At 42.4% G+C, this 13,585-nt stretch overlaps 2 protein-coding genes and 1 long non-coding RNA gene across 3 annotated transcripts in view; 1 reads left to right on the top strand and 2 right to left on the bottom strand.

Annotated features, from left to right (window-relative positions):
• Window positions 1-556: 556 nt before the first annotated feature.
• Window positions 557-5,133, bottom strand: drgx (dorsal root ganglia homeobox). The gene is made up of 7 exons (XM_010790959.1): window positions 5,076-5,133; window positions 4,825-4,913; window positions 3,945-4,045; window positions 3,274-3,375; window positions 1,542-1,711; window positions 1,046-1,158; window positions 557-939 (listed from the first exon to the last, which is right to left on the bottom strand). Exons 2-7 carry the CDS (start codon window positions 4,880-4,882, stop codon window positions 557-559), a joined length of 927 nt encoding a protein of 308 aa, XP_010789261.1. The 5' UTR covers window positions 4,883-4,913; window positions 5,076-5,133.
• On the top strand, window positions 913-1,911 carry LOC104962519 (uncharacterized). Its single transcript, XR_800214.1, has 2 exons — window positions 913-967; window positions 1,053-1,911. It is a non-coding gene; the product is annotated as an uncharacterized lncRNA (long non-coding RNA).
• Window positions 5,134-6,761: 1,628 nt separating the features above from the next.
• Window positions 6,762-13,585, bottom strand: part of ercc6 (excision repair cross-complementation group 6) — a 15,507-nt gene continuing 8,683 nt past the window's right edge. The window contains exons 12-22 of the mRNA XM_010790950.1: window positions 12,643-12,759; window positions 12,147-12,242; window positions 11,037-11,255; window positions 10,542-10,652; window positions 9,969-10,088; window positions 9,754-9,848; window positions 9,128-9,273; window positions 8,473-8,982; window positions 8,206-8,386; window positions 8,036-8,114; window positions 6,762-7,955 (exon numbers count right to left, since the gene is read on the bottom strand). Of these exons, the coding sequence (XP_010789252.1) occupies window positions 7,500-7,955; window positions 8,036-8,114; window positions 8,206-8,386; window positions 8,473-8,982; window positions 9,128-9,273; window positions 9,754-9,848; window positions 9,969-10,088; window positions 10,542-10,652; window positions 11,037-11,255; window positions 12,147-12,242; window positions 12,643-12,759 (2,130 nt within the window). The 3' untranslated portion in view covers window positions 6,762-7,499. The remainder of the gene's footprint in view (window positions 7,956-8,035; window positions 8,115-8,205; window positions 8,387-8,472; window positions 8,983-9,127; window positions 9,274-9,753; window positions 9,849-9,968; window positions 10,089-10,541; window positions 10,653-11,036; window positions 11,256-12,146; window positions 12,243-12,642; window positions 12,760-13,585) is intronic.

Here is a 13,585-nt window from a genome sequence, read left to right as displayed (position 1 = left end):
GCTGAATAATAAAGTGCACTTTCACTTTAAAATCAAAAGAATAAGAGATTGTTTGAGCCCATAAATGACCTGATGGCATAAACATTATATTGCCAAAATTCTCCAAAAGGTCCTCCCTGTCATCAGCTCTGTACTTACAGTTTACATGCATCAACATTCACAATGTAAGCATCTGTCCTCTTCATGAAAAGAAGAGGATCTGTATTAGGATTACTTGAATTCACATTATCAAACAGGTTCTGTTTCACACATGTATCTATCTTAGTCCAGCAAATAGGGTCCAAGAGTTTGTGAAGACAGATAGATCCAAAACCACATTGTGCTTCTGTGGGGTTAATAAGGCCCCAAATATTCAGCATTTCTCACAAACAATAATAATTTACTGTCAAATAAATATTTTAATGTTGCATCCATACATTGTGATATCAGTAAAGTCTCCCAGACAATTTCTGGAGTCGGTCAGTAGTTGTGCTTCGTTGCTCATAGGAACGTAGTAATAACAGGCACGGTCACACAGATTTAGAGTATCAGTTCATCCACGTTAATGTTCAGTGCTTCACTTTTTTTCCAGTGGTTCCTTGGAGCAGTGAGGGTGTTTGTCCGGACTGCTGCCCAGGGACAGGACCTTGGTGGCCGGGCTGGGACTGGAGCCTTCCCCCCCTCTCCCCAGAGCGACGGGCACCTCGATGGGGGGACCCACTGTGGGCCTCGCCAGCCCAGCTGAGCCCATGCCGACTCCAGACAGGACCCCCATGCCGGCCCCGGGCCCCCCGTTCGCCGCACTGAGCAGGTTGGCAGACTGCAGCACAGCCTCCGAGTGCTCGCGGGCCTTCATTCGCAGGGCGGCTACACTGGCTGTGCGGTTTCCCTGACAACCGTAGGGCGGCAGGAAGGACAAGCCCATGGGGTCAGAGACACAGCAGGAGCATAAGCCATTACCTGAAAAACAACCAAAGTGGGACTTGTGGTGAGACTCCTGGAAACCAGATTTTCCTCATCACATCTTAATTATCACCATTGAAAAATTAATGAGAATCATATTTACCTTTCAGTGTGGCGACCTGTGAGAGGGCCTGGGCGTAGGTGGCAGAGTTCAGGAGTGTGCCTGGTATACAAGATGGGAAGAACGGACCACTTGGACCCACTGTCCTGTTCATACTGGGAAAAAAAGGCATACTATTTTAAATTATCTTGTGAAGAAAAAGAATTGACAAATTATTCTATTAATACACATACATTTCTAGGATTTTTTTGCAACTATTTTATAACTTTTATCTTACTACAACATGCACGGCAGAGCCGCCTTACTCTGCTTTGGTTGTTTCTTTATCAAATTAGTGGGACAGTTTAATTTACAGAAATTAAGTAGATGGTCGTTAGTGTTTCTTGGTTTTAGTTTTTAAAGGAAAGGATATTGCCTCTTATTTATTTCCATCATTCAAATTAACCAGCCTGCAAATTTGGGACATAAGAAGCTTTCTGCCACTAGTATGATACTGTTTTACAACAGCTACAAGAATGATATATCTGTATTGTCTCACCTCTGCTGCATCTCCAGCGGGTCTTTCTGCTTTCTGCCGTGGTCCACAGGGGACTGAGAGTTGATGCGAGATGGAGGAGTGCCGTCACTCATCTGCTCTTTTCCTCCTTCAGGGTCTGCGCTCCCTCGCTCTGTCTTCCTCCACTTTGCTCTGCGGTTCTGAAACCAAACCTGCATTACAAAAAGAAAGACAATTAAATTAAATCACCAATTAAAACTGGAAATTGGCTGCTACTCCTGACATATTAGCATCCATTTAGTTTATTTATTGAAGGCAGCTTTATACTCATGGTCAATTGATTCTTATCAAGTTCTTAATTTCTCTTGTAAAATATTTTTGGCATATCGCAGATAAACCAATACAAACTTAAGCACACCAATTGTAAATGTTTTTCAGGATGGGTTTGAATGTGTCACACAAGCGCTCTAATTTCCCACAGTGTGCAACTTATCCCAAAACTTCCCATCCACACAGCTGAGAAATAACCAACTTCTAGTATCTTAATCGAATGAAGGTCACTGCCTATAACAACATTTAATTGAGCAATTTTTCATTATCATATTTTAATGACTTCCCACTGACAGTTGTGCTGCCCGAGAGAGAGGCAGCTATGATGAAGTCGTTTATTTCCCTATTTAGTGATTGTTTGACAACATCAGATTCGATTAGGACTTGGTTCTAGCAGGCATTAATCATGATGTGTGAATTGAGGTTAGCGTCGGTGTGCATGTACTCTGCATCCCTCCTATTGTACCAGAGGTACAAATGATGTCAACAGCCAAACAAAACACATGCATTCATTCGGCATAAAGAATGGACAACATGTTGGTGGCAGGACAACAATACAACCAATGGACTTATCTCACCCCTGCACCTTCCAGCTAGAAGTCGCGCCCCCCCACACACACACCCGTCTCTGAATAGGCTATAATTGCTCCATTAATCTCAATTTGCAGCGTGCTCTTAATGCGGGGGAGGCCCATTGACACTTTACAAAAAGGGGGGCAATAGCACTACAACAGAAAGGAAATTTATTTTCTAATAATAATGTAAGTTTAATATCCCTGCATACTGCGGTGGATTCATGTTCAGATTTAATAATAGGAATGTGGTAATCGGATTAGGAGGGGAATAATTTGTTTACAATCCCTAATTTACAGCGCTGGATTCCATTATCAACCCCGACATTGGGTTTAAGCGATAGTAAGATGACCCTGGGGAACCAAAGGCAAACTATTATATTTCCCACAATTAGATCTGTGCGCACAACAAAACCCAAAAGCAAATCTGGAATGCGGGAAATTACATACAGGACACATAACTTAATTACATCTGGCCAAGTTTATAACCGCGCATATGTGCAGGGCAGGACCGGAATATAAATTGACAAATTTAAAGGTGTTTGTGTTTTAATGTGTGTGTGACAGAGAAAGAGAGAGATTTGAAGGCTGCAGGCTTTGCCCTCTTTTTTTTTTACAGCGTTTATCGTTTTCTGTCTGCGTAACTGGAAAAGGATCTGCATGGATGATGTATTCCTACCTTTGAGACGCGGACAAATTAGCGAGGAACATTATCGCTGGTTAATTATGAATGACCGATTAATCAAGCTAATCTAATATTCACCATTATGTTGATGTTATTAAAGTGCATCGCCGGAATGACAGAGTGGCTTAATTTACCCTCTCTTGCATGGTCAAACGTGCCCAGGACACATCACGCTGCTGCTGCCTACCTGCACCCTGGCCTCCGTCAGGTTGATCTTCATGGCCAGCTCCTCCCGGGTGAACACGTCCGGGTAGTGAGTCTGTGAGAACACGGCCTCCAAAGCCTCCAACTGCACAAACACAAAACACCATGGTAAATATTACTTTGAAGACGTTTTTTTTTTAAACTGATGCATTTGTAGTTTTCTTTTTTCCCCTTATTTTTCTTTAATGTTATAATCAGCAGCAGATAGATGCTTGTAAAAATGAAATCGCTTTTTGGATGAAAGAGGTTTATCTTAAAATAGGACTAAATATTGGATTTATATCATATTGACTGCATGCAAAGAAAGGGCCATTTGCACTTATGACCACGTATGCCCTTCCTAAGGACAAAATATTGGCTAAAGTGATTTCCTCAATTTGAATTTTGTATCAATAATAAATGTGAATCAGTGTTATTCATTTATTTAAAGTTGATCTCGCATTGACACATTATAAAAGTCTTATTTTAGTTTCTATAATAACTGTCTGGAAAACACAACTCTCTGCAAAGGTCCTTAATTTTTGTAAACTTTGCCCAAGTGATTTATTATTTTTCTACTTTTACTTTTTATCATAGTGCTGCATGCTAGTTTGGCTCTCAGTAAAGTTCCATGTATTTCTTAATAAGGATATTTTTGTGGTGGAAAATTCTTACCTGTTGCAAAGTGAAAGTAGTTCTGTTTCTGCGCTGTTTTCTACGCAAAAATCCATCATCAAAATCAGCCGGGGCGTGGTTACCAAAGCTGCTTGAATTCACTGTAAAAAGAAAAAAAAAGTGTATTCGAGAGAGTTCAGCCAATACAATTAGTTTGACAATTGCACCTTTCTTTTTAAATAATTCAGTTAGTCTGTTAACAAGAGAACTTGGATAATACCCAAAAAATGAACTGCATAAAAAAGAAATACAGGCTAAATAATACTTGGCCTAAGCAGACCAGATCTTTGGCACATTTTGTATTTCCATTAGTTGCATGAAACATTGATGTTGGATGTCTGAGGGGAACCATGACGGACTAAGAGCCATGACACCTAACATCTGTGCCCGGGACAAAACGCCCCCTCTGCCCCGGGGCCAAACCACCAGCGCTTTCACCAAAACAGCCTGCAGATTGACATAGCAGAGGGAAAATCTGACTAAATCCTTGATATTCTCATTTGAAATTGTGGTAAATAGAAAAATATTAAGCAGCCAAGCCAACCCTTTCAAGTTTACGTTAGGAAGATGAAGAATACTGTTTGTGCGATTAGATCGATCAATCTAGAAATCTTTGAAACTACCAATTCATAAAAAATTACTTTTATTTAAAAAATATGATTAATTAAAGAAGATCATAAAAATACAAATACAAACATTAGCTCAGGCCTACTCTCGGTCCTCTCCAACAATAACAACACACACACTTTGTGCGCATAATTACGCAGCCTGAACATCACAAACTTTTCCAACACGCATTGATAGAGACACTTGAAATAACTCGCAGCTGTATGAAATCAACTAAAGGTCGCTGTAATAAAACGCAATAGAGTCAACTCACATGTATTGGTGCGACAGCACTCTCCGTCCAGCTGTGGCGGACAGTGAAAGTAGAACATCCTGGCGCGTCTCCGAGCGGCGAAACTAAACCTGGAACAGAGACAAAAGTTTCAGCCAAAAGCGTCGGATCTCCTTCAGCCGCTACTGTGCAACACAGATCTGTGCTGGAAAAATCGGACACATGAAGTCGTCCTTAAAAAAGAGGTGGAGACTTGGGAAGATTCAAAGTTGGGGTGAGATGAGCATCTATACCTGCAGAGAGGATGCTGATGTGAGTGAGTTCCAGCTCTGGAGAGAAGTGGCTGCTGCACCTCCACTGACTCAGACTGGGAGTGTCCACATCTCTCTCTCTCTCTTTCTCTCTCTCTCTCTCTCTCTCTCTCTCTCTCTCTCTTGCGTGCTCTCTCTCTCTCTCTCTCTCTCTCTCTCTCTCTCTCTCTCTCTCTCTCTCTCTCTCTCTCTCTCTCTCTCTCTCACACACACACACACACACACACACACACACACACACACACACACACACACACACACACACACACCTCTCTCTCGCTCTGGGAGTGTCCAGATGTCTCTATAACTGTATAACTGTCTACAGAGTGTTAAGGCTTTCAGCTAGTGTCGCAGAATCTCACGCCTAATTGGTCCTAATCGGATTATCAGGGCTTTGTCTCTCTCACCCCCAACCCCTGGTGTGTGCGTGTGCGTGTGTGCATATGTGTGTCAGAGAAATATAGAAAGGGAGAGAGGGAGTTATACCCAGGGTGGCAAACGGCAGCTCTGCTATTGTGCCAACAAAATTCATCACAAGTGATTGTTATTCCAGAGTCAAGCATATTCCCTAACCATAAACATGCACACATACGCGCTGCACTTTTTTATTTGGTTCTTTCATATATTAAAAAAAGGAGGATGACTGCTTTTGGGTTTTAGATTGACTGTCGGGTGGGTTAATTGCTCGTCAGGGTGTGTTAGGGGGTCCACTTTACAAGGGTTTGCGCATGTAGAACACTCACAAGGCCAAATTTTTGATTTTGTTCACAGCAAGGGGTCCTGCGATTTATTTCGCTTCCTCAGATAAATGATCTGCTCCGGGACCCTTTCAATTAGTTTTAAAGCGCATCTGGGACGGCAGAGCGCAGACGCCATGCGTCTCTGAGGTGGAGGCAAAATGAGGCTTCGAGAAGCAGCTGAAATTTAGAAGAGGAGTGCGGGATTGGACTAAACCACATAAAGTGCAGAAAATCCCTTCTAATGGCGCGTAATTGGTTCTGTAATATCATTACAGGCGGATAATGGCCAGTTACAGGGCCCCGCGCTATTAAGGGTTTCCCTGGCGTGCAGCGTTTATGTTATTAAAGGGGGAATATAATGATATTTTAGTTATTAAATGCGCGTAATTAATTTATGCACCACTGAAAATAAAGTTGTTATTATGACCTCAGTGAGGTGCGTGGAGAAAATTGAAATCAAATAACGGTTGATAACTTTATCCCAATATTTGATCTAGACAAGTCTGACGAGAGCAGAGGCCTGAATTAGTGTGTGTGTGTGTGTGTGGGGATGTGTGTGTGCTTCCTGTCAGCGGCTTCCTCTCCTCCTGTGATGGGGGCTTAAGTGACTAAATGAAATTACACTTATCTTCGTTGGTTAGAAACAATTTTACAAGTGAAATGTAACTAGATTTGGCAGATTTCAAATCCCATGTTTACATACTTTCGACAGTTATTTAATTTCAATACCTTGGTCAGCTCTGCACGCAAATCAAAATCCTTAATGGTCTAACTGAGACAGTGATCTTAAATACTGTTGAACTTTGAAATATCAAATTAAATAAAAAGGTCCATATTGACAACAATATTCCCACAAAACTCAAAAATCGTTTAACATAATTGATGTCTTTTTTATTCCAATGTTGATAACCAAACTGGAAACAACAAGCAGCTTCAGAGGTTTATTTCACAGGGTAAATGCAAAACAGTGCATTCCTTGCCTATTTCAATTTATAAAACAATGCAGCTAAATTCTTCCCCCAATTAATTGGAGGTTATTTGACTATAACTTAGATTTTCTTGAACAGTTAAGAAAAGTCAGTAATTACAAAATCTACCAGAACCTACAATGATTAGGTCACATTTACAAAATGACACACTCCCGCATTATATTACAAAATATGGCACAAGTGAGACCGTTGATCAACAGAGAATTTGAGAGCAAACATATTTCTCACAGTAAATAATAACTCGAGGCAAAATAGTTTTAACTTTTAGGCTGATATAAAAACAAAGTATTCAAGTATTATCAGGACAACAATTATTTGTAAACAAGCACAAATCTCAAACCGACTCACATTGCAGCACTCATTTAACACGTTGTTGAACTGATGATGAAATGGTAATGGTTTATGTTTACAAGCTTCTCCAACATTAGCTTACATTGCATACAGTAACATATCTTTCCCTACAACATAGTGTCCCCAAAACAAAATATAATAGTGTAAAAATCCCCTTTTGGATCCAGTTTGAGTGATGTATATTTTGCCAGACAGACATTTCAATTCGACTAAAACAAATTGTAATGAAAAACAAATAAACCAAAAGATATTCTGGGCTTGATCTCTACGGACTCATTGCTGACCGTTCCTAAAATATGCATCACAGCTCAGTCTTTCTTCTTCCCTCAGCGAAAGCGCTCCTTCAGTCTCCACAGGCCCTCCTGACCGGTTCTCCTGTGGAAGTCACAGATGCTCCTGAGCAGCTCTCTGAAGACGGGCGCCTGTTTCTCTGTCAGTCTCGGTTTGAAATACTCCAGCACTTCCTGTGTGGTGGCCTCTCCGTCCACATTGGCCTGGAAGGCTATGAAGTTCCGCACATCCACCAACAGCTCGTCGTGCTCTGTGGGCGGAGCCGGGGGGAGGCTTGTTCCTGGAGCGGCCGAGCCCTCCTCCTCCTCCTCTTCTTCGGCGTCTTCTCTTTGGCTGCAGGGCACGCTGAGATGATTGCGGGCTTTCATCTTGGCCAGCAGGGAGGAGGAGGAGAGCGGGGTGGAGTTTGAGTCACCTTCCAAGCCGTCCCCACTGAAGAGGGCTCCTGCACCGGGCTTCTTTATCAAAGACTTCTTCACAATAGCAGCATCCTAAAGAGAGAAACACAACATGGTATTACAAATGCAAAATAACTGTCATTTCTATATTGTATATATTTCACTTCTGTTACCTTGCATTTGCCAGGATTAGGGACGGATTTAGCCGAAGATGCAACCAGGAGAGAATTATTCTTTTGTCCAAACCGTTTCCTGAGAGAGCAAATAAAGGAAAAAATTAGCAGTGTTGTTAATACGATTATTTGATCTTTAAACACCGGTGTGGGAGTGTGCTTCTGTGTACCTGGCAGGTGCAGGGGCAGGTGCAGGAGAGGGTCTGTTGTAGGACAGCCTGCACTGCTGGCGAGAGACTTTGAGCGCTCTTAGGGCATCTTTGGCCACCCTGTTGGCTTCTGCCTCCACCAGAACATAATCAGGGTTGGAGGACTCCATGATGGTGTCATGCTGCATCACACTGTGGATACCTGAGGACGTCAACAAAGAAGCTTATTGTTCTGTAATACTTTATAAAAGGGCCTGATAGAGCTGGTTAGTGCACCACAAAGCCTACCAGATTTCTTGAAGAGCTTTGCCAGGACGTAATCATCAGATTGCTTCTCCCCATCATCGTCTGCGTTCTGAAAGGTCTTATTCTTTACCAGGTGAGGGATGCGTTGGCCTTCAAACCGAGAATCCTTGGAGTGCTTTCGCTTCTTATGTTTGTGTTTATCCGAACCTGAGCTGCAGTGCTTCCTCTTTTCCCTGTGCTTATGTGGGCTGGTGAGGGCAGAGTCTCTGTCTATGTGTTGGCGAGCTGCGTCTCTGTTATTTGGTCCTGTATCCTGTGTTTTTGCTGAAATATTATCTTCTACATAGAGGTCATTTTGGTTTGTTCTTCGACTGTCTGTAGGGGCATTTGGTTGACCCGGAGAGTTTGTAATACATAGAGAATTGTTTCCTGCGGAGTGTCTGTTGTCCTCACCGGTTTCATTCTGGTTAGCTGAGGAGTGTCTATGGTTTACTTTGTGCGATGGCCTTGGCCTCTGAGGTTTTTTAGGTGCCACGACATCAGAACCTGTACCTGTATTACAATGATAAACAAAACATGCTAAGTGAATTCTTCCAGGTTTAGTTTTTAAAAGAAATTCTGATAATCTAAACATTTGACAATAACTTGTTTTCCTGGTAAGAACCACATCGACAAATAACAGGAATAATATGCAAACCAGCAAATATGGCACTGGTCTCTGTTCCCTGAGCTCCATCAGGGTCGGTCAGGGTGAAGAGCTCATAGATGTCGTTAGACTTGAAGAAGCGTCTTTGTTTGGGGTCCTTCAGAACGCGGTTGGTCAGAAACTGTTTGAAGATTTGCCTGAACAGATAAAGAAACACAATTAGATACTTATGTTTAATTTGTTATTTTATCACAGCAGGCAGCCCCGATCATCTGTCATCACAGAGTAGTTTGGCTGATGGATGAGAAAATTAGTTAACCGCACTACTGTAGGTATCAAAATAGCATCCCTGCCGTTCTTTCAACTTGCTTTTTGAAAGCACTTTATAGACCCAAACCCAACAGAGCAACACTTTAGTAGTCCTACATTGGCCATTTAATAATGCAGGAAAGTGTTTCAATTACAGAGAACTGTGATAGTGCAGGTAGTAATACAGCAGCGATGTGGGCTATAAGTCATGTCGTTACCAATATTCACGAGTGTGTGAATTTAATGAAAAGATAACAAAAGTGCATTAGAGGAATCACAAAATGCAGGGAACTCTTTTTATCGCGTCCTGTGATTGAATATAATATGTACTAAATGTTAACGGGCAAACATAAAAAGACAAACTGCACCTGTGGTAGATTTTCTCCTCGATGGTCCCGGCAGTCAGCAGTCTGTACACCGTCACCGACTGTGTCTGACCGATCCTCCACGCCCGCTCCCGTGCCTTACATAATACATGAAAATAAAATGTTAAAGGTAAATAATCTGAAACACACAGCCAGAGTATTTTTTTGCTGCAATTAATGTGAGCAAAAATAGAAAAATGTGTGTGTGTGTGTCTCACCTGTGTGTCGGTACTTGGGTTCCAGTCTGGGTCATAGATGATGACTCGGTTGGCTCCAGTCAGATTGACTCCCAGACCTCCGACTTTAGTGGTCAACAAGAAGATAAAAATGGATTTGTCCTGTAAAACAAAATGTCAGTGATTAAAGAACATCATGTCCAGAGTTTTATACTCATTTTATGATAATCATATAAATAAATTACGTTAGTACATACAATTTATCTGATAACAATAGTGCCCCCTCATATTCAACCCTATTAAAAAAGAATCAAATAGCTTAATCTGAACTTGGCTTTTGGTGACTTGTTTCTCCCTGAAGAATTACTCAGAAAATACTGATACATTTTAAGATGAATTTAAACAATTAGAGTTTTTTTTTTTATTATTCCATGTTCAATTTTAAAAATGTTATCACAAGACAGGGACAAAAAAAGCTACATCCAGTGTGAAAAACAGATTGTCATCAATTAGTGTCTCCACCTCAGGGTGAGCAGGGTTCCACTAAACACGCTGTCCCTCAGGGCGCCGGGATGTTCAGGGGAAACACTTAGAGCCATTAGGGATAAGCCTTACCTCGTTGTAGCGAGCGATGAGGGGCTGTCGGGAAGCTATTGGAGTCGTGCCGTCCATTTTCAGGTACGAGTAGTTATTCTCCGTCACAAATACCTGAAAGATGTGCAACATCTGGAAAAGGAGATAGAGACGGCAGAAACACAGAGGAAGAGAGGGACTGAGGTTTGGATTATCTCTAAAAGGATTAGTGCAGATTAATATTACATGGACAGAGATACCGACAGGGAGGGTCTCAGGTTCCCTCTGAGGTATAATCTCATTGGTATTGACTGCAACAGCTGCTCTCTCTCTCTCTCTCTCTCTCTCTCTCTCTCTCTCTCTCTCTCTCTCTCTCTCTCTCTCTCACACACAAAAATACGGAAACAACAAATACAAGGGATATGAGAATTAAAGACATCAATCATTTCATTTGATGCAGGGAAGAAGTAACAAGTCTTGAATATTCATCATATTTATTAGCTGCTAATCAGGAAGTCAGAGCAGTGTGTTCCTCACCTGTCTGGACTGCGTGAAGAGCAGCACTTTGTGGCCCTGTTTGAACCAGAGGCGCAGCAGCGACTCCACCACGATCAGCTTGCCCGAGCGTTTCCAATATCCAAAGTGTTCCTCCTTAGTTAGCTGCTCCTCTGGGATTCCCCTCAACATCCGGGGCCCTCCCGAGAAAAGGTCGGGGTGGTTACAGATCTTTCGGAGCGCTATCAAACCTGAGAATACCTAAACCACACAAAAGTGAAAAATATATATTTTTTTTTCATTTACATTTTAAGAAATTATTCACAAAGCACACATCTCAAAAATAAACACGTCTAGGTACATACATTAACAGTTGACAAATCCGAAATGAAATAATAATACAAATAAAAGAATGGATACAATAATAATACTCAGGAAAAAAGGTTTTTAAATCCTATTTTGTTTCTTTCTCTTGAACACATAATTGGCGGCAGGTGTAAAACTATGCAGCATTTTAGAGCATTTCACTTTTAAACAAATAAACACATTTACTTAAGTATACTGGAATTAGTTACATAATTTATTTACGGACAATAAAGCCTGTGTTTCTTGATGAAGGCCCAACGGCCACTGCATTAGTAATGGTGGTTAATGGACTGAGAGTGACCAGTGAATATGGTTGTGTGTGTGTGTGTGTGTGTGTGTGTGTGTGTGTGTGTGTGTGTGTGTGTGTGTGTGTGTACATCTACAGTGGTCACCCCTGGCTCTCCAACCACGTCCATTTGGTCAGTGGTGATAAATGTTCGAGTCTCTCTCGGGGCGGACTAATGTGAGAAGACCAACAACACAGCTTTCTCAAAGAGAGCATCTTGAAGGGTTTAACAAAATGTACCGGGCAAAAAGGAATTCATTCCACTGATGCCACTTCAAGGTGATGTGTTTTTAAGTGTACAAGAGCGCATAAGAAATACACACCAGTACCTGTGAGCGAGAGAGAGAGAGAGAGTTGAGCTGATATTAATCAGTTAGGAGGTTAAATAATGAATAAGGCAAGTCTAGTTCCAGGAAGTCTTCTCCTTGACCGAGAGTTTTGCTCTTCTGGTCGTTATAAAGCAGCACGGATCAACACAAAGCAGAAACAAACAGTCTTACCTGCATGTCGCCGTTAAGTATTTGGTAGACCTCTTTGGAATCTAGGAAGCCTTGATAAACCTCCCGCTGGTCTTCTGTTAATCTGCAGAACAGAACCTAGACACACACACACAAACACAAAGCAGTGTAAAAGTGTGTAATAGGCAGTAAACATCAGCTTGAAAGGCCCTTGATGAAGTGCAGTGTGTGAGAAGAGAAGTGAGAGGGAAGCGATGTGTTTTTGGAGCCTCTGCTGTCCCGAGGGACCGACTTAATGAGCTGAAGTGGACTGAGGACTCAACCAGCGTCAGTGGACAGACCGCGGACGAGCCACCTTAATGAATACCTGCTCCTTTTACTTTACCAGGACTTTATTAGCTATCTTCACCTTACAAGGGCCATGCACATTCATCAAATACTCCTTAGACGTGGCATATACAGTCACATCCAATCAGATAGACACCTCCCCAGGTGGTTCAATGCTACAGAACAGGTTCAGATGTCTTATGGTGAATACCTGTTCATTTTTGTCAGGTAAGGAGAGGTTGTCCTTGACGTCTGCCTTCATTCTTCTGAGCAGGTAAGGGTTTATGGTGTCCCTCAGCACGCACGCACACTTAAACGCCGTCTGGACCTGAAAAAGAAACACAGACAGACTGCTTTGAAACAAAAGAGAGACTTAATCCTGCCATCCAAACAATCACACCTGTCACTGTGTGTTTCCTGAGGCATGATGGTCGTTTAGCCCCTCCTCTGCCCTCTCTCATCACCTCCCTCATGTTGCTGTCCCTCTCAGCAGCACAGGCCATTAAACATTGATCGGAGTGCTGTTGGCCCCCAGGGACGGAGCCCTCTTCTTTCATCAGAACTACCGACCAGCTCCTTTGGAAAACAGAGGAGGAGCTTTGGTCCCAACCCCCCCCTACAAATGCCCTGCTACACCTCATCCAGAGTGAGTGCTAAAGGCCAGTTAGCCTTTTTAAACATTAACTCGCTGGGGGTCCACAGAGGCATCAAAGACACCCTCTGCAAAGCTGGAGGGGACAATCACATGTTGGGATTTAGGGGTCAGGGTGGAGAAGAAGTGGAGGAGGGCAGCAGATGATCTCCGCCCAAGCTGCTGAGTGGACTCACATGGGGATGCATGCCTCAGTAATGGATCTGCATCACACACACACACACACACACACACACACACACACACACACACACACACACACACACACACACACACACACACACACACACAACCGAGGGCCTGCTTTACTGTTCTGAGAATTTTGAGAAGAGGATAAGGCAGCAGAGCTTAGCCCTCTCTGACCATTTAATAACATTAATAATTAGTAAAGGTTTTTATTATCGACAGCGGAAGAAGCNTGGCTTAACACAGAGTGATGTGTGAGGAATGTGTGTGTGTGTGTGTGTGTGTGTGTGTGTGTGTGTGTGTGTGTGTGTGTGTG

This window comes from Notothenia coriiceps, unplaced genomic scaffold (assembly GCF_000735185.1).
Source record: "Notothenia coriiceps isolate Sejong01 unplaced genomic scaffold, NC01 NC01_scaffold00034934, whole genome shotgun sequence".
In the NCBI taxonomy this organism is placed as follows: Eukaryota; Metazoa; Chordata; class Actinopteri; order Perciformes; family Nototheniidae; genus Notothenia; species Notothenia coriiceps.
This window is presented reverse-complemented; position numbering and strand designations above follow the sequence as displayed.

What these genes read in the sequence shown, in the direction of transcription:
- drgx (XM_010790959.1), bottom strand. Translation starts at nt 4,882, where the DNA reads ATGTTCTACTTTCACTGTCCGCCACAGCTGGACGGAGAGTGCTGTCGC. An exon ending in CTACTTTCACTTTGCAACAG is followed by an intron (nt 3,376 to 3,944) that starts GTAAGAATTTTC and finishes GTGTTTGTGCAG; the next exon opens with TTGGAGGCTTTGGAGGCCGT. An exon ending in ACAGGTCGCCACACTGAAAG is followed by an intron (nt 940 to 1,045) that starts GTAAATATGATT and finishes GTTGTTTTTCAG; the next exon opens with GTAATGGCTTATGCTCCTGC.